Below are 22,860 nucleotides of genomic sequence, written 5' to 3'. Positions count from 1 at the left end.
CACGGTTGCACACTCACTCACGTGTGGCGTGCTCATGCACCGTGGTCTGCAGGGGTTCAGCCCTGTGACTGCTGCTCCTGGCTGGGTTCTCTCATGTGAACTAGGCTTGGCTGAGACAGCGCTGCTCCGTTCCATGTGACCCCTCCTCCCCCACTGGGCTGGCCTGTGCTGGGTCCATCATGGCCCACACACATCCTCGTGGTGGACACAGAGCAAGAAGGAAGGGGAAGTGAGCAAGCCCTGTTCTAAGCGTCTGTGTGCATCAGAGTTGGTGCTGCCTTTCAGGCAGATCAGTCCTCCAGCCAAACCCAGGGTCAGTGCAAGGGGCCCCAAAACACGTGGACTCAGGAAACACAAAGTGATAGACCGTTGATGCAATCAGGATAACAGAGATTGGGTTAAATCTATTCCCTTTAGTGGATACACCTCTGTCCCATTGTGTGGGACATATCTGAATTCATGGTCCCCTGTCAAGAACCCAGCAGATTGTTCTCCATCTTTTGCCCTTAGGGATATTTACAGTCTGAGTGTCTATGAATTTGTATTTACCCCTTTTTTTCATTTATTTATTTATTTTGTGTGTGTGTGTGTGTGTGTGTGTGTGGCCAGCTCAGCCCACCAGGGGGCGGGGCTGGCTGGCATGTGGTGCTGGGGGATTGAACCGCAGTCCCTGTGCTTTGCTAATTGTTCTAAGTAGGTGCTTTAGACCACTGGGCCATCTCACCTGCCCCTTGAATTTGTATTTAAAAGCATATATGTCAGCCATGTGTGGTGGTGCACATCTGTGATCCTAGCTCTCTCAGGCCGAGGCAGGAAGACTTGGAGCCCAGTCTGGGTAGCTTAGTGAGACCTTGTTGCCAAAAAAAAAAAAAAAAAAAAAAGGAGAGAGGGAGAGAAGGGAGAGGAGAGGAGAGGAGAGGAGAGGAGAGGAGAGGTAGGGAGGGAAGAGGAGAGGAGGGGAGGGGAGGGGAGGAGAATAAAAGAAATATGGATGTGGTTTAATATGAAGGTCCCAGGTTTAATCCTCAGTGCCCTGCAGACGCGCACGCACGCATGCACGCACGCACGCACGCACGCACGCACGCACACAGGGTGCACGTGTCTATGGGATAAGTTCCTGGAACTAGAGCTTCTGGGTCAGATACAGTTATGTAAGGTGTTGTATAGAGGCTGCCATACTGAGCCAGGCATGCTAGTGTGTACCTGTGATCCCAGACCTAAGGAAGCTGAGGCAGAAATATCGAGACTTTGAGGTTAGTCTGCGCAACTTAGAACTGGTCTCAACAACAAAAAGGGGAAGAGGACACTGCGATCATCCCGTGTGTTGTCCTGGCAGCACGCTTGGCGCTGGGCCAAGACCGGGCGATCACCGATCACTGGTCCTGCAGTTGCTGAGTTAGCTACAGGCAGCCAAGCGAGCGAGGGGATGGAGTCCACGTGAGACCCCAGAAATGGAGCAGCTGGCTGGATGCCTGCGACCAGAGGCCGAAGAGCACTGCGCAGCCAGCTCCTGCTTCAGGAGGGGTTTATTTTTTCCTCTTGGATCCCAGCCGCAGCGGGAGTGGTTTGAATAGACCTAAATGCCTCTGCTGACATCGGAACCCCGCCGTTCAGATTTTTGTGTTGGCCTCAAGCACTCTCTGGAACAGAGAAGAAACTTGTTTTCTTTTCCCCCACACCTGATCAAAAGTCTGCATGTGAGCTGCTTACCCTGCAGAGGGGACCAAGGAGGGCCAAGGCCACAGCCCACTTTCCCTGGCTCATGGGAATGATTTTAGAGCAGGACCAGCGCGTGGGCCCCTGGGGCTGAAGCTCTGTTCTTCTCTTCTTATGACTTCTCACTCATTGTCTCTGTTCACTTTGGGTTCTGTGTCTCTCTTTGTGTCACTGGGGAGCTGGCTCCTACAGCTCTGCTTAAATGCTGAAATATAAAACCAGCCCCAGGCATCAGATCTCTCCTTACTCTGGTACCCTGAAAATCCTGGCAGGTAGAGCAGGACAGAGACTCCAAAGATACCTGTCCAGGGCCGGCCAAATAGTTCAGTGGATTAAAGCGCCTGCAAGCAGACGCAGGGACTGAACTTGACAGACCTGAAAACAGGGACTGGGGGTTTGATCTCCCGGCCTGCCATGCCAGCCCCACCCCTGGGGCACACTGAGATGGCAATTGAGACTAGGCGTGGTGGTGCCCACCTGTAATCCCAGCTCTTGGGAAGCTGTAAACAGCAGAATCACTATGAGTCCGATTTTGTAGTGAGACCCTGACCATCCTGTAGACCTTTCCCTAAAATATAAAACAAACAAAAACCCACAAAGATAACCTGTCCAAGCCCTGCCCCAGAGGGGTTAGGTGGCTTGGCCAGGTTCTCACAGTCTGGTAGGAGGGAAGCCTGGCCACTTGCTGCTGATGTTCCGGTGGCTTGTGCCTGTTACTGGACATATGGTGCTGGGAGGCTGCCTGGGTGCAGGCCCACTTCAGGGTGACCAGCTGTGTCCTCTGGTAGACTACTGCCCCTCTTGTGCCTGTCCTCTGCAACATAGAGGGCATAGTAGTCCCAGCGCCCTCGTGCTGTTTTCAGGTCTGTCAAGTTCAGTCTGGATAGGCTGTTAGGGACCATTTCCCAGCATTCGTACCTTCTGACTACTTTGTAGGCCTCTGTGATGCTGCGATTGTGTCTCTTAGAGCTCTCAGGCTCTGTAATATCTAACATAACTTTTCTGGGAAATAATAGACCCTAAATGAAAGAAAATGTTAGTAGTAGTAGCTAATGTTTATTTAGCACCTGCTTCATACTACATTTATTACATATATTATCTATCCTCACACCAGCCAGGTGAGGAAACTAAGGCTCAGAGAGGTCACTGTCTTGCCCAGTGGCACACAGCTGGTAAGTGAGTGAGCTGGAATTCAAGCTTCAGGCTGCCTGAAGCCAGAGCCCTACTCCATATTGTACATTGGGGGCTGCGCGTTCTGCAAACTTTCTGCCTGCCTGGCCCACTTCCGGGGTGGCTGCTCCTTATGCAGCTGGGGAAAGCCCAGCTGTGCCTCCTGTGTGTGGGGGTGAGCGGGAGCATCCTTCATTGGAAGGCTTTGTGTGCAGGATTCCCGTGTGTCTTGGTTACTCTTCTCTCGTTGCTGGGACAAAATACCTGACACCCAAAATTAAGAAAGGAAAGCTTTATTTAGCTCAGTTTATGGAGGTTTCAGTCCCTACTCAGCTGGCTCCAGAGTAGAGTGGCACATGGCAGAGGGGGTATTCATGGTGGCAGAAAATGGCAAAGAGCAGAGGTTAAAGGGATGAGCAGCGGTGGCAGCGGCAGAGGCGAGCCTCTCTCCTTCTATTGCCTTCAGGCTGTCTGCCTCAGTGTGGGTACAGCACCCACACCCATAATCCCAGCAGTATTCAGACCCACAATCCCAGCCTTGGATCATGAATCAATCACAAACTCTAGACCCACTTTGGGGGGATGACCGCACACAAACCATAACACCGTGGAAGGTCCCTGTCCTTGTGTCACACGTGGACGCTCTCCAGGCATCCATGGCCTCACCTTGCTGGTCCCTCTCGGACATCTCCATTCTATGTTGCCTGATGTCCAGGGTCATCAAAATGGATTCTTCACAATGTCTGTCTTGTTTCTGTGGTTGTTTCAAATAGGAGGATAAATTTGGCCTTAGGACTCCATCTTGGCAGGAGGTGACAGTCTATTTTAACACTCAAATCTGTTATTTTGTACTCAATTCTTTTTTTTTTTTTTTTTTGTGGAACCGGGGATTGAACTCAGACCCTTGTGCTTGCCAAGGAAGTGCTTATTCCACTGAGCCACCTCCCCGGCCCCTTGTACTCAATTCTTTAATCCATCTGGAATTGATTTTCTGGTGTGTCCCAGGGAGCCTCTTCTCTTTCCTGCCTCCTAGCATGTAACTGGACCCACGTCTGGGCAGTACAAGCTGGTTCAGTGGTGCCTGTTTCTTCCTGTTGCTAGTGGATTGTGCACTGGGCACCGCAGAGCTGCAGACAAGAGCAGGTGGAGCTCAAGGAGTGGAGGCCGGCCGCCAGCACCCTCAGCGCTGGGACTGCCCGGTAGCCTGTGGTTGGTGTCTCTGGCATGAGCTCATGATGTTTTAATAGCTGCCTGCCTGCTCCCAAGTGTGAGAGGAAGGGAATTCGCCTCTCGTGAAGCAGAACAAAGGTGATGTAATTTGCTCAAAAGATTAAATTAGAGTCTGAAAAACTTAAAAATTTCCAAAATTGGACCAGCAAGATAGCTCAGCAGACTAAGCACCTGATTAGGGAAGCACAGGGAACAGGATTCGATGCCTGGCACCACATGTCACCCCCTGGGCACGCTGAGCTGGCCACTGAGACCGGGTGTGATGGTATACACCTATAATCCCAGCACTGGGGAGGCTGAAAGCAGGAGGATTACTATGAGTCTGAGCTGTGTAGAGAGACCCTGTACCAAATACATTTTTTTAAAAGTTCAAAAATTATTTTGTAGCCCACATGCTATATTTTGAGACAGATCATAAACTGTTAGCGTAGAGCGTGCAGCCCTTTGGAACCCAGGAGCAGATCCTTACCCTCTGGTAGGGAGCCCCGACGTCCCCGTGTCCTTAGCCTGGCACTCTAGGGTTTCGCTCCCACCGAGTGCTTGGAGTCCTCTGAACAGCTAGTCTGTGTCGTGCCTTTCATAGTCTGTTCCTTCTGTGTGGAATGCCTTTCCCTACGTTTTCTACCTTGCAGTTGTGCACCCAGCACAGGCCTGCTGAAAGCCTTGTCTCCGCTCCAGTTCATCCAGTGTTGGACGCACCTGCTCTAGCGCTGGTGTCATGTTCAGTGGTCCTGAGAGACAGGGACCTCTGTGGGATGCCCTTCTCGTTCTCAGTAAAACCTCTGTCTCCCACTTGAAACATGCCCAGCCCTCTCTGTCCCCTGGTTGTCCCAGCCAGAGTTGGGCTCTCTTTTCATCTAGGCATCGAGCATCTGGTGCCTTCCTCCAGTGTCAGATCAGAGAACACAGGCACAGAAATCTTGCCTAACTCTCTGGTAGTGGTTTTTATGTTTCTTTGCAACTGTGCAGCGCTCTGCGCACACCTGAGATGTAACAGCCATTCACAGAACTGCTGAAGGGTCTCCACTGTGTTCTGTAGCCTCTGCTGGGAAGGCAGTGAACTTGGGCGGGGTTTTGTTAAGACGCTGTCAGCCCAGACAGAGACTCTCATCAGGAAGCCTTCTTCTTCTTTGGGTGGTCTGGTGAGGACAGCAGTTGGGCCACTTATCACAAAGGTCAGAATAGTGCTGACTTCTCAAGAACAAGATAGAAGTCAATGTTCCCAAGTGGATAATTGATCATAAATAGTCCAGGGCTGGGTGGCAGCTCCTAGGTGTTAGGGACCAAGGCTCCTTTTTTATACTGTTCTTCATCATCAGTAGCTTCCATTTCGTGGTCTAAGATACTTGTGCCAAGGTCAGTGAGTGCCCTCATTCTAGCCTGGGTATGGAGGAACCAGAGGGTGTGCCCACTGCCCTCAAGGCTGTGGCCCAGGGGTTGCACTGCTTTGTGTGTCCTGGAAGGCTGGGGAAGGTTGATCTTTAGCTGGGAAGCCATGTAGGGATTTTAATAGGACAAGAGGAAGGGCAATAAATACTCCGGGAAGACAGTGGCAGAGTGCTACAGGAAACAGGTCTAATGGTGGAAGATGTGGTCCAAATGCCTTCGCCTAGCGTTGGATTAGCTCCCTGTTTACTGGCCAGTGGCTCTGTGCCAGACATGGTGCTTGGCCTGGGATTCTGGAAGAGTAGCGCACAGCTCCTTCCTTCAGGCCTGTGCCTTGTAGTCTAGAAGGAGTAGGCAGGTTGGGCGCAGCTGGGTGGCTGGGGCCGGGGCCTGAGAGCAGAGAGGGCTGCAGCGCCCTGGGAGGTGCTTTCTGAGGCACAGTGAGTGGTGCTCCAGGCTGCCCAGAGCTCCTGAAGGCTCAGGGGAGTGAGCTGGCCAGGACCTGTGGGACTTGGCCGGGACCTGCTTTCCATGCCAGGCACCATGGACATCATCCTGTGGACCTCATCCTGTGGGAGTGAGGCTTGGGGGAGACCATCTGTGTCTCCTTGCTGTGGCCCCAGCTTGGTTCTCCAGCCCTTCCTGAGATTGCCCCCCTCCAGGACCTTGCACTGTGGCTTAGCTTGTGCTGCCCCTCAGCGTGGGGTGCCCTTCCCCCCACGTGCGCCAGTCCAGGCGCCGCTGTGCTCACTTGTGCCGCAGCATTTCCTCCGGGAACTCATCATCTCTCTTCCAAGTCTGCACAATGCTGGGGCTCTCATTTTTTTCAGTGGAAAACTATGGATCCAGGGGGTAAGTGATGTGTCTACAGTTCCAGGACTTGAACACACACCAGGGTCCTGACCTGCTGCTGTTCTTTTCTCTTCCAGACAAGACGATTCTGTAGCTGACTTTAGATGTGGTTCAGGGGGCCAGTGGTCTTGTACTGGGGAGGCAAGGGTCAGGTGGGGTCATGGGGAGCAACAGGGAGGAACCCTCAGCTCAGGCAGAGAGGGGTCCTTTCTTAGGGGTGCTCCAAGACACCAAGGAGTAGTTATTGCGCCAAAGACACAGAAGGATAGACTGAGCTTCACAACAGAACTTGGAATCTCACATTCTATCTTATGTTTTGGAAATTTAAGATTTACAGGGAGGGCTGTGGAGACAGCTCAATGATCTAAGCACCTATCTGGCAAGTGCAAGGACCTGGGATCGATCCCTGGTACCTCATGCTGTGCCGGCCCTGAAACCAGGTGTGGTGGCACAGGCCTGTAATCCTAGCACTGGGGAGGCTGAAACAGGAGGATCACTATGAGTCCAAGCTGTGTAGTGCGACCCTGTACCAAATAAATAAATAAATAAATAAATAAATTTACAGGGAAAAAAAGCTCAGTATAGGTTGACAATCATACTACTTAGAAATGAGTGTGATTAATATTCTGATATACGAATGCGCAACTTTTAAGTCGGAGTCATCTTTTCTAAATGTAATAGAAAGTGTGGCTCTGCTCCATATAAATAATTAAAACTACAGAGAAAAAAAATTTTTAGAAATCCCCAGTTCTTTTATTCAGAAATTCTTCTTGTTTAACCCTGGATGATACTTATTTTAGACCTCCTTCTGGGCCAGGCGGATATAGAGGTACCTATTTAGGCATGCTTATACTCTTGTCTCGTGAGGTAGCCGTACTCATGGGTGCTTGCAGACCACCTGAAATCTGGCAGGTTTGAAGTGAGAAGTACTCAGAATAAAATGTACCCTGGCTTAGGGAACGTAATGCGAGGCAAGAGCTCCCTTCTCAGGGAGGGCCCGCCGTGTCTTTGGGAATACTGTTGGGTGCTTCCTGCCAGTCTGGTTGAACCATGTGGGCTACGCCCTGCACCTGGCACCCTCAGTGGGCACTGCTTCTTCCTCCACTGCTGCTGGGTGCTGCTTCAGGTCACTTGGTTTTTGTTCCATCTTATAGGAAATTTGCCTTTTCTTTTTGGCCATCTGAAGAATTCCTTTTTTTTTTTTTTGTGGTACCAGTGATCAAACTTGGGACCTTGCACCTGCTAAACAGGTGCTTAAGCCACTGAGCTATCTCCCGGGGCCCCAGGAGCTGTTTTTCTTGAAATAAAATTTTTTACTCTTAACCTCCATTAGCTGGGGCAGGAGGATCATTATGAATTCGAGACCACTTTGGACTACAAAGTGATATGTTCTGGCCCTAGGATGAGTTACTAAATTATTAGGGTGCTCATCTAATATGGCTGAAGCCCTTAAAACAATAGCTTATCTTCCCAGAGACAACCTCCTCCCCTTGCCCAGGGTACATTTTCCTTTCACGTTTCCGGCACTCAGGGAAGACCCCAGTCAGCTCCACCATCTGAAGAATTCCTGAGCACAGCAGGTTCCCACAGCCTTGCTACAGTGTAGTTTGCTCTTCTCAGGAATCTAGGTCTTTGAGGTTATTTTAGCTTCCTTGTGCATTGCTGCAGCCTCTACACCGCAGTTCTGCTTGACTCACAGGAAGCCTGGGAGAAGGCTCTGGGGGGCTGTCCACCCAGAACCTCAGTGCCTTGGGGGGCTGTCCACCCAGAACCTCAGTGCCTTGGGGGGCTGTCCACCCAGAACCTCAGTGCCTTGGGGGGCTGTCCACCCAGAATCTCAGTAGGTCCTCATGATTACTGTTTGAGTTAACTGTAAACTGCATACATTGTAGGCAAATCGGTGCTGTTTTCTAGGGCCAGAATGTTACTGTAGATCAGTGATGGCGACCTCTTAGTGGTGAGTGCCCCCACTGCAACCCCAAACCCACTTATTTGTTGCAAAATGCCAGCATTGCAGTTACACTCAAATACTGAGGTTTTGGTTTAGAAAAAGCAACTCATACAGTAACATCTTTAATCCTTTAAAAAATGTATTTAGTACAGGGTCTACAGGATCTCACTACACAGATTGGACTTGTAGTGATCCTCCAGTTTTTAGCCTCCCAAGAGCTGGGATTATAGGCACGTGCCACCACACCCAGTCTCAATCGCCTGTCTCACCACGCCCAGGGGGGAGGGGGCTGGCATGGCACACTGGGGATGAACCCTGGTCCCTGTGTATGCCTAAACAGGTGCTTTAATCTGCTGAGCTATCTGGCTGGTCCTACATCTTTAATCTTAAAAGAAAAACACTGTAACATGCATGCCGAAAGTTCACCCCCATTGCTATAGATAAAGTTAGTATCTATTGTGGCCACTAGCTCCCACTGAGGTTTCTCCTGGACCCCAGCAGCAGCTGCTATCCTGGGCTTGAAACATACCCTTCTCAACCTTTAAAAACCAATATATCTTATTTATTTATTTATTTATTTATTTGTTTATTTGGTATAGGGTCTCACTATGTGGCTCAGATTCATAGTGATCCTCCTGTCTCAACCTCCCCAGAACTGGGGTTACAGGTGTGTACTACCACGCCTGGTTTCAACATGTGGTACCTGGGATCAAACTTGGGTCCTTGCGCTTGCCAGGCAGGCACTTAGAGCACTGATCTATCTCCCCATCTCTGATTTTATATTTTTTATTACAATTATGTTCTGAACAGAACATAAACAGAAAAAATAGATCAGGTTCAGGCTAATGTACACTAGTCCTGTGTTCATTCAGAATAGTCTGTATATGTGGGTTCTGGTGACCTACTCCTCAAATGAACTTTGCCAACTCAGACAACTTTCAAACTCATAAGCCAACACAGACAATAGGAAAATTATAGCACTTTATGTGATGCGTGTTGTTTCAGGAGCAAACATTGGTACAGACATTCCAGGCCGTGTCTAGATGGTTTGGCACAAACCTGCTTTAGGAGTCTGACCTTACAGAGGTTCCACCAGCTCCTGTCTGTGTAGGGGGCCACAGAACACAGAAGAGCTGGGAGAGCCGAACACCAGGCCTTTGGGAATGCATTGCATTTGTTTGTTTGTTTGTTTGTTTGTTTGTTTGTTTTAATAGTAAGTTTTTGGGCTGGGGAGATAGCTCAGTGGAATAAGTGCTTGCCTGGCAAGCACAAGGTCCTGAGTTCAATCCCTGGCACCACCAAAAATAAATATAAACAAATAAATAGTTTTCATTTTATTGATTTTAAAGATTCTGCAATTTTTATACACTTTGATGATTTCTCAACATTTTTTAGCTGTTTGGCTTTGCAGCATGGCAATGCATAAACTATACTGTACAAAATTACCAGCAAGGCTGTAATGCTATATTAAGAGAAGACGCCATCATGCTTATTATATTACCAGAGAACAAAAATACAGGAAAGACAATTCCCAGCGTGCACAGCTTGAAGGAAAAGGGGAGTGTGCTGAGTAGCCAGCCATCCCTGTACTCAAAGAGGGGCAGGTAGAAAACCCTCACAATATGAAGCTGCTAAATCTGGTCTAGTATTCAAGACCAGCATATTTGAAGTTCTGATTTTTGTTAGTTCATAGCTAAATTTCCTTCTGGACTATATCTGTAGTCTTGGTTTATGTGTTTGTGTGACACACGCTGGTCACAGTGAGCACATAAAGTGCCCTCATCATTTCACAAGCTATTTTCTACTGGAAAAAACAGATGAAAGATTTTTTTTCCCTGTTGCCTCCTGTTGCAGATGTCAATGTTAGCGAGTTCAGAGTACCCAGTGGTGCGTTCTAAGGAGCACACAAGTTTCAGTTGGTTTGTATTTTGGGGGGAGCCAAGAGAAAAGGCAAGATTCTCCATTTGCACAAATCGCACTATTTGTGTTTCCAACATTTATGGGCAGAAACAATAACACTCAAACTGTGCAGCAGAGGATTTTTTTTTTTTTTTTTTTTTTGACTCAAAGGGCCTGAATTCAGGACATGTCCTTTTAAGTTCCTTTTGTTGTTGCTAGTTTCAGGTACGGTCATCTCTCAGTCCATAATTCACCAAGTCTAGATTTATAAATGAACAATGTGAATCCTGTTGTGAAACGGGGGAAATAATGTCCACGTCAATTTGGGTTTTGTGTTATAAGGTCAATGCAAAGCCATCGAAAGACGGTTTTCTTTGCTCCCTGTTGAGCTGGGCATCTTTCTGTGCCACTGAGTGCCCATCTTCCTGGGGTGAGTCTGTGTATGACAAAGGAATGGCTAAGTGCTTGTCGGTGCTGCTGGGACATCCGTGTAGTGAGCCTGGTTCGCTCTGAGATGGTGCCCACGCAGACCTGGCTAAGGATACAAGGCTCCAGAAGAGGCTCCGAAGCCTCGCAGGGCTGGAGCCTTTGGGTGAGGAGGTCCTGAGGTCCTTGGGGCGTCCCTGTTAGCCTCTCGCTTTGTTTTGCAGATGATATGGCAGAACTTCTTCTGGGGGAGTCGAAGCTGGAGCAGTACCTGAAGGAGCACCCCCTGAGGCAGGGGGCCAGTCCCCGAGGCCCCAGGCCCCAGCTGACCGAGGTCCGCAAGCATCTGACTGCCGCCCTGGACCGGGGGAACCTCAAGGTACCGTGGGCGTCTGAGATGCAGTGGGAACGGTGGGGGTAGTGTCCTCATCTTCTCTGTGGTGTGCGCTTGGAAAAGATGCCCAGAGATGAAGTGGCTGGGTTGGGGAGCACCAGTGCACCCCACAATGACCTTCTTCTTAGAAGCAGGCCAGGTGTTTGCACACCTAATGTGGCAGCCCCATGCTGCCCGCCCACCTGTGGAGCTTCCACGTGGGGTCTTCCTGGTGACAGTCCTCTGTGACACACCCTCCCCGGCAGGAGCAACAGTCTCACGTGGTGCTCCAGGTAAAGCTTCATGTAGGGCCCAGTGCTTGACCTGACACTTCTCCCCTTCTAGAGAAGAGAGAAGTCAGTTGTGAATGTCACTAAGGCACAGCTTCCTCTAAACCCCGTGGCTCATGAATGTGACAGGCTGCTGTGGCTCAGAGCTGTGCAGATTTCATCCTAGTGCGGCAGGCCTGGCCCTGTCTCAGTGTGGGTGGGAACCAGGAACCTCCGCTGCCCCAGCAGGGACCCTTAGCTTGCAGCATGGGACATCTCAGGCTCTGTCCTTCTGCCGTCTGCTCCAGTTTCCGTCTGGGTTTACACTCAGCTCCATTTCTGCTTCCTTCCTCTCGGCTGCTTTGCTTGTGCGTCCCCCCCACCCCTTCCCGTTTTGCAGGGGACCTCTGACCTACGCTTTCTGCCCCTCCTCCCCGCCTGGTTAGCTCACACTTCCTGGCTCTCAGTACTTCCCACCCTGAAGTCTGGCCTGCACAGGGGCTGAGGTCACTCTTGCTAAGGGGCTGCTGTATCCCGGCTGCATCCTGCTTGCCTTCTCTAGAACCCCCACTTTCCCTCAGGGTATATTTTTCATGGAGCACAGATAGTCTTTGGTGAACTCTTTTTTTTTTTTTAATGTATTTAGTACAGGGTCTCTAGGGTCTCACTACACAGATCAGACTCGTAGTGTTTCTCCTGTTTTCAGCCTCCCAAGTGCTGGGATTACAGGTGTGTCACCACGCCTAGTCTCAGTCTCTGTCTTAGTGGGGCGGGGCTGGCATAGCATGTCGAGATCGAACCCCCAGCCCCTGCATCTGTCTAAACAGGTGCTTTAATCTGCTGAGCTATCTGGCTGGCCCTCTGTGGTGAACTTTTGAAGCCCTAATTTTTTCCTTGTAATTGATGTTTTCATTTCTTCTCTTTCCATCTCAGAGTCTTTTTTTTTTCTTTTCTTTTCTTTCTTTCTTTTTTTTTTTTTTTTTTTCTGGAACTGGGGATTGAACTCAGGCCCTTGCACTTGCCAGGAAAGTTATTATTCTACTTAGCCATCTGCCCAGTCCCTTTTTTTTTTTTTTTTATTTTTTTTATTTTAGGGAAGGGTCTGCAGGGTGTTCAGGGTCTCACTACTAGATCCGACTCGTAGTGATCTACCTGCTTACAGCCTCCCATGAGCTGGAATTACAGGCGTGTGCCACCATGCCCTGTCTCAATGGCTGTCTCAACGTGCCCCAGGGGCAGGGCCAACATGGCAGACCCCGGGGATTGAACCCCTGACCCCTGTGCCTGCTTGCAGGCACTGTAATCCACTGAGCTATTTGGCTGGCCCTCAGAATCTTCTGGGCCACTTCTCCGGCCTTTCTTCTTGTCTGTTGGTGTGTATTTCCTTCCCCTCTGAAGTCACACTTGCTTTGGCTTTGCATTTTGCATCTGTATTGGAAACTTGCACTTGGTCCTAACTTGTGATCCTGGGGCAGTACCTTTCCTGTGTGTGGCTCATTTCTTTGGGTTTGAATGGGGCAGGCTCTGGGGGCAGGGACGGTGCCCATGAGGCTTCATTCTAAGATGTTTTTCCTCTGGCCTCCTCTTTAGCCCTGTTCTGCCTCAGGGCTTGGGCACCACTGGCCTGAGCTTGCATTGATGCCTGCGAGTCATGTGGAGGAGGCCGGTCCTGTATCTCTGTCTGTCTGTCTGTGCAGGACACAGTCCTGGAGGCTGGCTCAAGGGAAGCCTGAGTTTATAAGGCCTTGAGCCACATTTAGACCCTAAAACCCATGTCTTCTTGCAGCTCGTTCTTCTCAAGGGCCAGGCCATGCTGGTGCAAAGTTAGGGAGCTGTCGCCTGCATGTTGGCAGTTCCCCACCAGGAATCTTCTGATGACACTGGTGGTGGGTCTGGGTCAGCAGGAGGTGGGGGAGGGACGGGAGCCCACGTGGCCACAGCTCACAGTGGCGGCCAGTCAGACCCAATGGTCCTGGAGAGAGTGAGGTTACGACTGTGACACCTAACTCTGTTCTTTCCCACTCCTAACCCCTCACCTCATCTTGAAAAATTGTCCTTTATTTCACCATTCTTGGCTTGCCATTCTCACTGTGTAGTGAGAGCATTCCATTCAAGTTAAAATTCCAGAGTTTGAGTCCCACTCCTGGCTTTGTAAGCTATGTAATATTGGTAAATTACTTTACTTCTCTGAATTTCATGTTTCTCAACTGTAGACCTGTGTAGTTCAGGACGGTTTTAACCTCAGACTGAAACGCATCAGATACTTGTCACTTGCTGCACTTGACTAGGGCTGCCTAAATTTTATTCCGGCTGCTGTTTTGCATTTTCCTCTGCTGTATGAAGAGTGGCTCAGAGCTGCACAGCTTTTGCACAATGTGTAGCCCCATGGACGCCAACCACTGCGAAACTTCCTGATTCCTTGGCCTTCCGTGTCAAGAGCTCTGAGCCCAGAGACAGCAGCATGAGCCGGCAGTACAGGGTGACAGAGAAAGCCCTGGACTAGAAGCGAGATCGGGCTTCGGCCTCAGGGCTGAGAACCGTGCTCCCCACGAGGTCCTTCTCCCTCCAGCCTCCCCGGCAGCCGACTGGCCTTGGTCCTGGTCGAGCTGTTTCCTGGCTGTGCCAGGCTGCAGATGGACTCGCCCAGCAGGTTCCTCCCAGGGCTCCATCCTGTTCCTCTAGGCTTGTAATTTTCTCCAAGCTGATTTGCCATTTGGACATCGCTTCCTTTTCTATTTTTTTTTTTTTAACTTTTCTTTTATCTTGTGGTAAAAGGTACATAGCTTCAGACTGACCATTTGAACCATCTTTTAAATGCACAGCTCAGTGACGTATGCAGCCACCCCAACCCTCCATCTCCAGGACTCTTTTATCTTCCCAAACTGAAGTTCCATCCCTGTTCAGCTCTGATGCCCGTTCTCCCCTTCTCTCCAGCTTGCTTATGGCAGCAGTGCTTCATAGATGCTGGAGGGCTCGGGGAAGCAGGAGACGCTGCAGATTCTTCTAAGAAGCCTTTCCAAAGCCCCTCAGCCTGCCTGTCCCCTCCTGGTGAATAAGCCGTGAGGTGCTTTTTTCATAGCTCCTTTTTACCTTTCTCTTTGGTCCTCTGTCCCCAAGTTTCACTCTGATTTCTTGCATAGTGTCCTCTCCCTTGGGCCACTCCTCAATCCTTCAGTTGCGCTCTGCTGTCCGAGCTCCCCTCCGGGAGCTGCCCGGGAGCTGACCACTGTGCCCCCCACCCAGCATGGGTGCTCCTCCTGGGCCACTGCGTCTTGCTGCCCATGCGTCCAGGCTGCCTGCTGCATAGCAGTGCAGCTTCGCAGCGAGCTTCTGCAAGCTGAGTCACAAAGCCTCAGTAGCTCCCGGGAGAAGGCCTAGGCAGGGTTGTCTAGATGGCTGGGTCATCTCCTCTGTCTTCAGCCCATGAGGCATGAGGAAGGGCAGGGTGGAGGAGGAGGCTGGTGGGGTGGACCGAGGGATGGGAAGGATGGCGAGCTGCCTCAGAGCCAGCAGAGTCAGCCTTCGGAGAGGGCCCCCTGGTCCGTAACCCTGGCTGCCCGAGCTCGAGAGGCTGCTCAGTGGGAAAAGTTTGCCCTTGCTAGGAAGCAAGCCCTGACATGGTACCCATGGAAACCCCTCCTCAGTTCTTCAGGCTGCAGCCTGTGTGCTGCTGGTGGGGCAGAGCGGGGAGGACCCTCCAGAGTGTCCCTTGTCGGCTTTCTGGAAGCATGCTTCCCATCCTTGGCCAAGTCGAGGGGAGATGCAGGGTTTGGTTTTGTTTGTTCACAACAGCTTTTTGAGATGTAAGTAGTTTGTTGTAGAATTCACCCATCTGAAGCATTCACTTGAGGAGTTTTTACTGTAGTCATGAAGTTGCACTAACATCACCAAGATCGAGTCTAGGACATTTTCATTACCCCCAAAACAAATCTTGGAACCCTTAGCAGTGGCCTCTCACTTCCTCAGCCCCTGGCCGAGGCACTCACTAATCTGCTTCCTGATTCCATAGATTTGACTGTTCTGGGCATCTCTTATAAATGAGGTCAGATAAACTGTGTCCTTTCCTGACTTGCTTTTTCATTTGGGAGTGTTTTGGGGGTTTACCTATATTATAGCAAATATTAGTATTTCATCTTTTATTATGACTGAGTGCTATTCCATTGTATGGCTGTGCTTCATAGCCATACCTAGTTGTTTGGACTATTTGGCCATTGTGAATACCCTTCTGGGAGCATTCGTGTCTGCCTCCTTTTGTGGGGCATTACAGGGTTGTGTGACAGTGGGTGGCTGGGTCCTGAGGGAACATCACGCACAATATTATAGGAAAATGCTTTTTCTCCTCTTCCTTCTAGTCAGAATTCCTACAAGAATCCAATCTGATCATGGCCAAGCTGAATTATGTGGAAGGAGATTATAAAGAAGCTCTGAACATCTATGCCCGGGTGGGCCTCGATGACCTGCCCCTGGCGGCCGTCTCTCCGTACAGGTTGCGCATGATTGCCGAAGCCTATGCTACCAAAGGTGAGGTCCCTGTGCTTTCCCCTTGGGTCATTTTCTCTGGAGCCAGCACAGCCTTCCCGGCCCCTGCGTGACCCCTGGGCCCTTGGCTGCTGATTAACTTGACCAGTCCCAGCTCAGCCCTACCACATGATCTGGGTTACTTTAAGCCCAACATGTGGTTTCCTCAGAGCTTCCATTCTTCTGTTATACCTGAAGGAATGAAGGAAAACATTTTGGTAAACTTTCTTGACAATTAACCTGCATCATAACCAGGAATTCTTGGTAATTAGGTGACTGCACGGCATATATACAAGGATTCACATCATTTGGTCAACTGCCTACTTGGTCAGCCAGGGCTCTATTCATTAATGTCACCCCTGGGTTGACTAAGGCCAGTTTCTTGAAACATAATAATAGTCCTCTTATGGTTAACAGGTCCCTATTCAGGGGACAGAAGAAAGTGTAAACACAGCCATGAAGAAGCTCGTAATCTGATGAGGAGATGCAGTCACATGCAAAGGACAGTGGAAAGGCAGGACATGCTGCTACTCGACATGGGTTATTGTTAGCAAGCTGCCAAATCCTCCTCTGTAATGGGTATAATCATACCCACTTGGGAGAGTGGTGAGGGCAGAGTCAAGTAGTATTTGTGAAGTACTGAATATAGTACCTGGCACACCTCGGTGCTTAATGATATTTTAAAATTTCAGCCTCAAACCACACAGACTCCTGGTGAGAACCAGGAGTAGATAACACCTTTTGGAAGGCAAGAGAACTCACTATGGGCTGGCGAGGCCGGGTGGGCTTCCGGGGGAGGGCCACTCAGAGCTGGACTCCTAAGGCCATGGCAGGAGGTGGACCTTCTGGAGCAGCTCATCAGCCTTCTGGCCCTGCTGACCAGACTACGCCTTGTAGCTGGAATAGCGGCCGATGTGCAGGGGCTGCTGTGGCCCAGCCCGTGTGACTCAGTTGTCCTGTGCAGCATCAATCAGAGACCTGGCAGGGGCACATCCTTCAGAGCTTGTGACAGGCGTGATGGATTCACCCAGTTCCCTGGGGAGCCTCGAGGGCCATGGTGCTCATCTCATTAATCTTCTCGGTGTCCCTGTGGGTTGGGGAAGATGCCATCGCTCATTCCTCTCCTTCTGACAGGGCGCTCAGGGACTTTAATGGCCAGGGTCCTTGAGGCTGTCTCCGGGGTCCCCAGAGCATCTGCTTCGCATCTTCTGAGCTGTGGGAGGCAGTGGGGTCTGGCTGCAGCTGCCCTCCTCCCTCTGCACATCCATCTCCCACGTGCCCTGGCTGCTGGGAGCCGCGTGAGCGCACATGCGCACTCTAGAATGACAGTGTGCATCATCTAGCTTTTTCCAGGCACTGGGTTGACCTGAAGCCCAGAAGATTGTAACCAAGGGTTAGTTTGTTAGTTAAGAATGGAATGTGGTGCTGGGATCTGCTGAGCACCAGAGCTCAGGGCTTTGGCTAGACAGAAGAGCGGAGGCAGACTGTCTGCGGGTGGCACTGCCAGCCCAGTGCATGGCTTCCATGTGAGGTAGGTGAAGAAGACCAGAAACTTGGACTCTCGGTGTGGCCCTGGGTGACCTGTAGTTAACAGTGGGCCCCCAGCCATGAGTGTGGCTATGGCTCTTGTGTTCCTGCTTGGCTCCTGAGGGTCCTGGCTCTGCCTAGTAGCTGACTTGCAGATACAGGCAGGTTCACATGTGTTAAGGGAGTGGTCAGGGTCATTTTGCATAGAGGAAGTGGCTGGTGCAAGGGTGGTGGCTGGTGAGAAGCAGAGGAGAGTGACGATTGTAAGTACCAACTGAATCCTGTGCTTGGGGTCAGCCCATCACATTTACTAGCAGCGTGACCTCGTGCAAGTTCTTGTACCTCAATTTCCCCATTTGTCAAGGTCTAAGGGGATTATAAGGATTATATGAGGTAGTATATGAAATGCTTCAAATAAACCCCACAATAGCATGATATGAATGCTTGCTTAGAAATAAGTATTGGGGGCTGGCGAGATAGCTCAGCAGACTTAAGTGCCTGCTTAGGCAAGCACAGGGACTGGGGTTTGATCCCAGCACCACATGCTGCGCCAGCCCCACCCATGGGCATGCTGAGCTGGCCCCTGAGAACAGGCATGGTGGCACACACCTGTAATTTCAGAACTGCAGAGGCTGAAAATAGGAGGATCACTAAGAGTCTGAGCTGTGTAATGAGACCCTGTACCAAATACATAAAGAAAAAAAAAAAAAGAAAGAAAGAAAGAAAGAAAGAAAGAAAGAAAGAAAGAAAAAAAGAAGTATTGGAGAGTGGGGACTAGAAGTGACATGTAATGACAGAGACTTGGCTAGCTGCCTCATTTGTGGAAATTGTCAAGGACACGAGGTTGTCCCAAGAGCTTAAGAAGCCACTGGCTCTAGCTCAGCTTTTTCACCAAGCTTCTAGAGAATTTTCAAGGGCAGGCCGCCGACAGGGGAGTGCGCAAACGTCAGCGTACAGCGTCCCTCTGACTCGGAAGTTGTGCCGCACTGGTCGGCAGCTGCCCGAGGTGGGCTTTGTTTCACCAGTGCTGTTTCCAACATTCTTGAGTTAATTGTTAGCATTTCAAAATTGAGGCCGTTCATCCCACTCAAATATTTGGTTTTCTGGCACTTTGGAAAGAAAGAAAGAGCAGCCCCTTCATCCTCCATTGCAAGACCAGGCTGGAACCAAGTGACAGCACCCTTGGGTGGTGTCCCCTGTCCGCACCTTCCCTTGGGTGACTTGCACGTTTGTATACAGCAGAATCGACCTGCAAAGTTCTCTGTGGTGACCCGGGTCTGATGTGACCAGCGCTCTAGCTAGAGCCTGGAAATGCCATTGAGCCCATACATCTGTTCTCTACCGTTGGCTGGGAGCACTTTCCCTGGCAGGGACTCAGCCTTCCCGACTGGTACCCAGAGCAGCACCAGTCAGCTCCTGAGGCCATCCTGTGGGCAGCACCAAATGGGGCTTTCCTGCCTCTATTTCTCTAAACACTGAGTTGACAGAGAAAGGAGACTAAGTGAGGTCACTAGGAAGACACCTCAGTGGCCAGCTACCCTGAGATTCCTCTGCGCCAGTGCTGTGCCCTCCCCTGGTGTCTTGTTCAGCCTTTAACCCCACGCCCTGGGGTAAATGCCATCACCTTTTCCATTTTACGGATGAGGAAAGTGGGAAACAGGGCAACAGGGAGGTTGAAGAAACCTGGCTAGGATTCTATTGCTAGAACAAGGCTGTGCTAGGACGACCTCTGAGTCAGCTCAGAGCTGTGCCTTCCCTAGACATCTAGATATAGACCAGGCATGGTTTCCTCAGAGAGAAGACATTCAGACCTCTAGAGAACACCTCGCTTTGTACCTGCTCCCCTTCTCATTCCTGCCCCACTTTTTTCACCCAAACCCTGCCTTTGTCTTACTAGTCATACTCTCCAAACTCTGTGTTCTGTCATCTCTGAAGCCACCTGGTACTCAGCCATTCGGAATTGGTCATATTTCAATGCCATCGAAACTCACTGGGTTAGGATTGTGTGGGAAATAGAGTGGGATGAGTGGTACCCCCAGATGCCCCTCCTTGTCTGTGGTTCCTGCAAAGGAAAGATTCTTTCTTACCAACTTGTGATGTGCAGGACAGAGCACTGTGCCTAGTACAGACTTGCAGCTTGATTACCGATACCCTTCGTAGATGTTCCCTTGCTTGGAGCTTATAATTTGGTGATTCTGGGAGTGTGTGCTCATAGCCACTATAATCCAACCATCTACCAAAGACCCCACCTATGATCCACGAGACTCTAGGGGCATATCTAGATATAAACCACAGGAGTCTGCTCTTGGCCTCAAATTCTCCTACACATCCCTTTATGCCACCTGCATTTAGTCCAACCGTAAGAGCTGCTAAACAGTTTCAGTACTATGGAAAGTCCAAGTCCAATTCCAAAATCTCTTTTGAGTCTTAAGGCAGGCTCTTAGGTATGAGCCCCTGTGAATATAAAAAAGAAACACTTCCAGCATACAATGGCCCAGGATAAACCTCCACATTCCAAAAGGGAGGGCAAGGAGAGTAGGAAGGAATGGGGCTAAAGCAAGACTGAAGTTCAGCAGGCCGTGCTTTAAGTCCTGTGCTCCACGTTCAATGCCCAGAGCGAATTGTGACAGTATGTGAACTATGGAGAACTGGCATGTCCCTCCTCCCCCTAAGGCAATGCCAGTGGCTGTACCCCTACTGGCTTCTCTCCTGGGGTGACTTTGCTTACTCCCTTGCAGCTTTCCTCACTTTCCAAATTCCTGGGGTCTTTATTGAGAACCTGGCCAAGATCTTCAACTACCTGCATGAGGGATGCAGTGAAAGGATGAAGTAAGAAACAGAAATTCAGTGGTGCACTGACAGGGGGAGGTCAGAGCTTCGGGATGGCCAGAGGCACAGACGCTTCTCTGAGCTAGCCACTGTTTGCTGGGTGTATACAATAATTGGAGGAGAGGCAGTGAGATAGCTCAGTGGACTAAGCACCTGCTTTAGCAAGTGCAGGGACCAGGATTCGATCCCCGGTCGTGCATGCCATGCTGGCCCCGCCCCGAGGGCATGCTGAGCCGAGTCGGCATAGGGTGCATGCCTGTAACCCCAGCACTGCGGAGGCTGAAAACAGCAGGATCACTATGAGTACAAGCTGTGTAGTGAGACCCTGTACCAAATGCATAAAATGAAAACTAAAGTAAAAATAATCAGAGGGTTTTATTGGGCGACTCAGAGGGCAGTGGTGACCTTATGCTGAGGAGCATCTTCATGTTGAAGAGGGTGGTGGAGACAGATGGGAGGTTAAGGAGGAGTCTGTCCCTTCCCCAGGGTGAAGCACTATTTTTATTATTTCTGGTTGGCTGGGAACCAGGACGTCATCAGCTGATGTAGTTGTCATGGGGCTTCACAGCGCTGACCAGAGGTACCCTGCATGTGGCTCACACTCAAGGCATTGGGCTCAGAGAAGCCCTACTCACAACTGGATCTGGAATGATTTTCCCCAACAGTGCTGTAGAATGGTCCTCGACAGGTCTGCACTCCACTTTTGGTTTTGTTTTCGTGGCTTTGCACACTGTGCTCATGTGGGCATCCTTCCTGGCCCCCTAGAACCTCTTCTAAAATCTGAGTGGACCCTCTCTGACCTACAGCGTTTCATTTTGCAGGCCTGTAAACCCAGTACAGGTGGATAATGCCAAGGTCTGCTGCCAGTCCCCTTGAGTTGTGGCTGCAGAAGCGTCTGAGTGGCTGGGCAGCTGAGCACTGTGCGCTGGACCCCAAGCAGCATGTGTCCTAGGCAGCTTTCTAAAGCAAGGGACCCTGGAGCTCTCTTCTTGAAGTCACTTTTGAAATTTTGAGTCTGCAGTGAGTGAGGCCTTCCTGGTCCTCACATGCCCTGAAGCCACCTTTCCTATTGGCCTGTGATAAAGTATTTGGCTTTTTTTGGATGCTAATCTTTTCAGTAGCCAAGCTGTCCTGCACTCCATCTTTGTGGGAAATTTCTTTCTGGCACAAAAAAAAAAAAAAAAAAAGAAAGAAAGAAAGAAAAAAAGAAAGAAAGAAAGAAAGAAATTTAAATGGTCATTTTGCTTTTGATTTTCAGTATAAACCTAACTAAAAGCAGCAAGCGGTATCCATGCTACAGCCTGAATGTTAAGCTGCCTCACAATTTCCTGCACCAGATTAACCCTTCATCTTGGGCTTCTGCAAAGCCTTGGGATTTAGCAAAATGTAGATGACTTTCTGCCAGAGGGTGACACACTGGAGTCAAACAGTGCATCCTTGTTTGCAACGAAAGCCTTCAGAGCCTGGTCCTCTATGTGCATCTCCAACAGCCTTGTGGTCTTCTGAGTGCCAGCCAGAGTCGCCCTTCAGACTTAGCATCCAGTGTTCTAGGGTTGCTTCTCCAACAGGCTTCTCCAAACCTTTTAAAACTCCATTTCCAAATGCTCTGAAGCACGTGGTCAGGCAGCAACTCAGCCAAGACTTCATTCCTCACACCAAAATCTGTCTTAGTCACTTTCTGGTCACTGAGACACACAACCCAACTCCTGGAAGTTAAAGGAGGGGTTTATTTTGACTCACAGTTTATTTATTTATTTTTTGAAGGAAAAGTAATTTTATAAGAGTAGAAGTAAGCATTTACATGTTTTTACAAAGAAATTTAGAAATCTAACCCTATACAGAATTGTAACAGGACAGATCTGTGACTCACAGTTTATGGAGAATTCAGTCCGTAGCTGGCTGGTTCTGAGACAGGATGGCATGGCATGAGGGCGTGTCGGAGGGACAGCTCTTCACTGCACAGCAGCCAGGAAGGAGGGAGAGTCAAGGGAAGAGCCGGGAAGGGAGATAGAACCTTCCAGGTCATACCCAGGGACCTGCCTCTTTTGACCAGGCCCTCACTTCTAATAGCAAGTCAGCTGTAATGATAATATAATCCAGTCACATCCAGAGGTCCTGCCTATGCTCTCCTGAGGCTTTATAGGGGCATCTAGGCAGAAACCTAACAGTGGCTGCACCGACCTGCTTACTTGGCCACCCTTGTGGTCTGGTGCTGCCCACTTTGCTGGAGGCTGCATGTTCACTTTGCCTTTCACTGGGGAGCTGCTAACCACCTCAACTCTCCCTGCCCCTGCCGCTCCCATCTCTTACGCCTAGTTAGAGAAGCCAAGAATAGGAATGGAAGACATGGAGAAACTTTAGCTTCTAGCATTGGGTGAAGCAAGTAAGTGGGGGACATGTCTCTGGGGGTAGACTTTGAGGGAGTCCCCAGAACAAGGAGTGGCCCCAGATGTTCTCCCAAGGTGGGAGACTGGGGACAGTAGAAAGCGGCTGCTGTTTGTGCTGGGTCTTAGATCTGCTGGACAATGGGGTAACTTCCTGCAGCGAGGGCAGAAAGTACCTCATGTTTCTCAGAGCTGAGTGAGGAGCAGCAGGAAGCAGGCCGGGTGTGTGAGAAGTCTGCCAGTTTCCCCAAAGCTTTGAAGTGTTAGTCTTTAAACAAAGATCCCATCTACCTCCAAAACAATTTAGTTTTTTTTTTTTTTTTTTTTTTT

General features: G+C 50.0%; 1 protein-coding gene across 7 annotated transcripts in view; it reads left to right on the top strand.

The window, feature by feature from the left end:
- Positions 1 to 22,860, top strand: part of Ttc7b (tetratricopeptide repeat domain 7B) — a 251,424-nt gene that overhangs the window by 17,296 nt on the left and 211,268 nt on the right. For 5 of the 7 annotated variants that reach the window (XM_004635133.1, XM_023719658.1, XM_023719657.1 and 2 more), the window contains exons 2-3: positions 10,855 to 11,009; positions 15,625 to 15,793. In XM_004635133.1, the coding sequence (XP_004635190.1) occupies positions 10,855 to 11,009; positions 15,625 to 15,793 (324 nt within the window). Of the gene's footprint in view, positions 1 to 10,854; positions 11,010 to 15,624; positions 15,794 to 22,860 lie in introns of those variants that run through there. The other 2 variants (XM_023719660.1, XM_023719659.1) reach the window with 2 other exon arrangements.

The sequence above is a fragment of the Octodon degus genome, unplaced genomic scaffold, assembly GCF_000260255.1.
Source record: "Octodon degus isolate 3935 unplaced genomic scaffold, OctDeg1.0 scaffold00070, whole genome shotgun sequence".
Classification (NCBI taxonomy): Eukaryota; Metazoa; Chordata; class Mammalia; order Rodentia; family Octodontidae; genus Octodon; species Octodon degus.
This window is presented reverse-complemented; position numbering and strand designations above follow the sequence as displayed.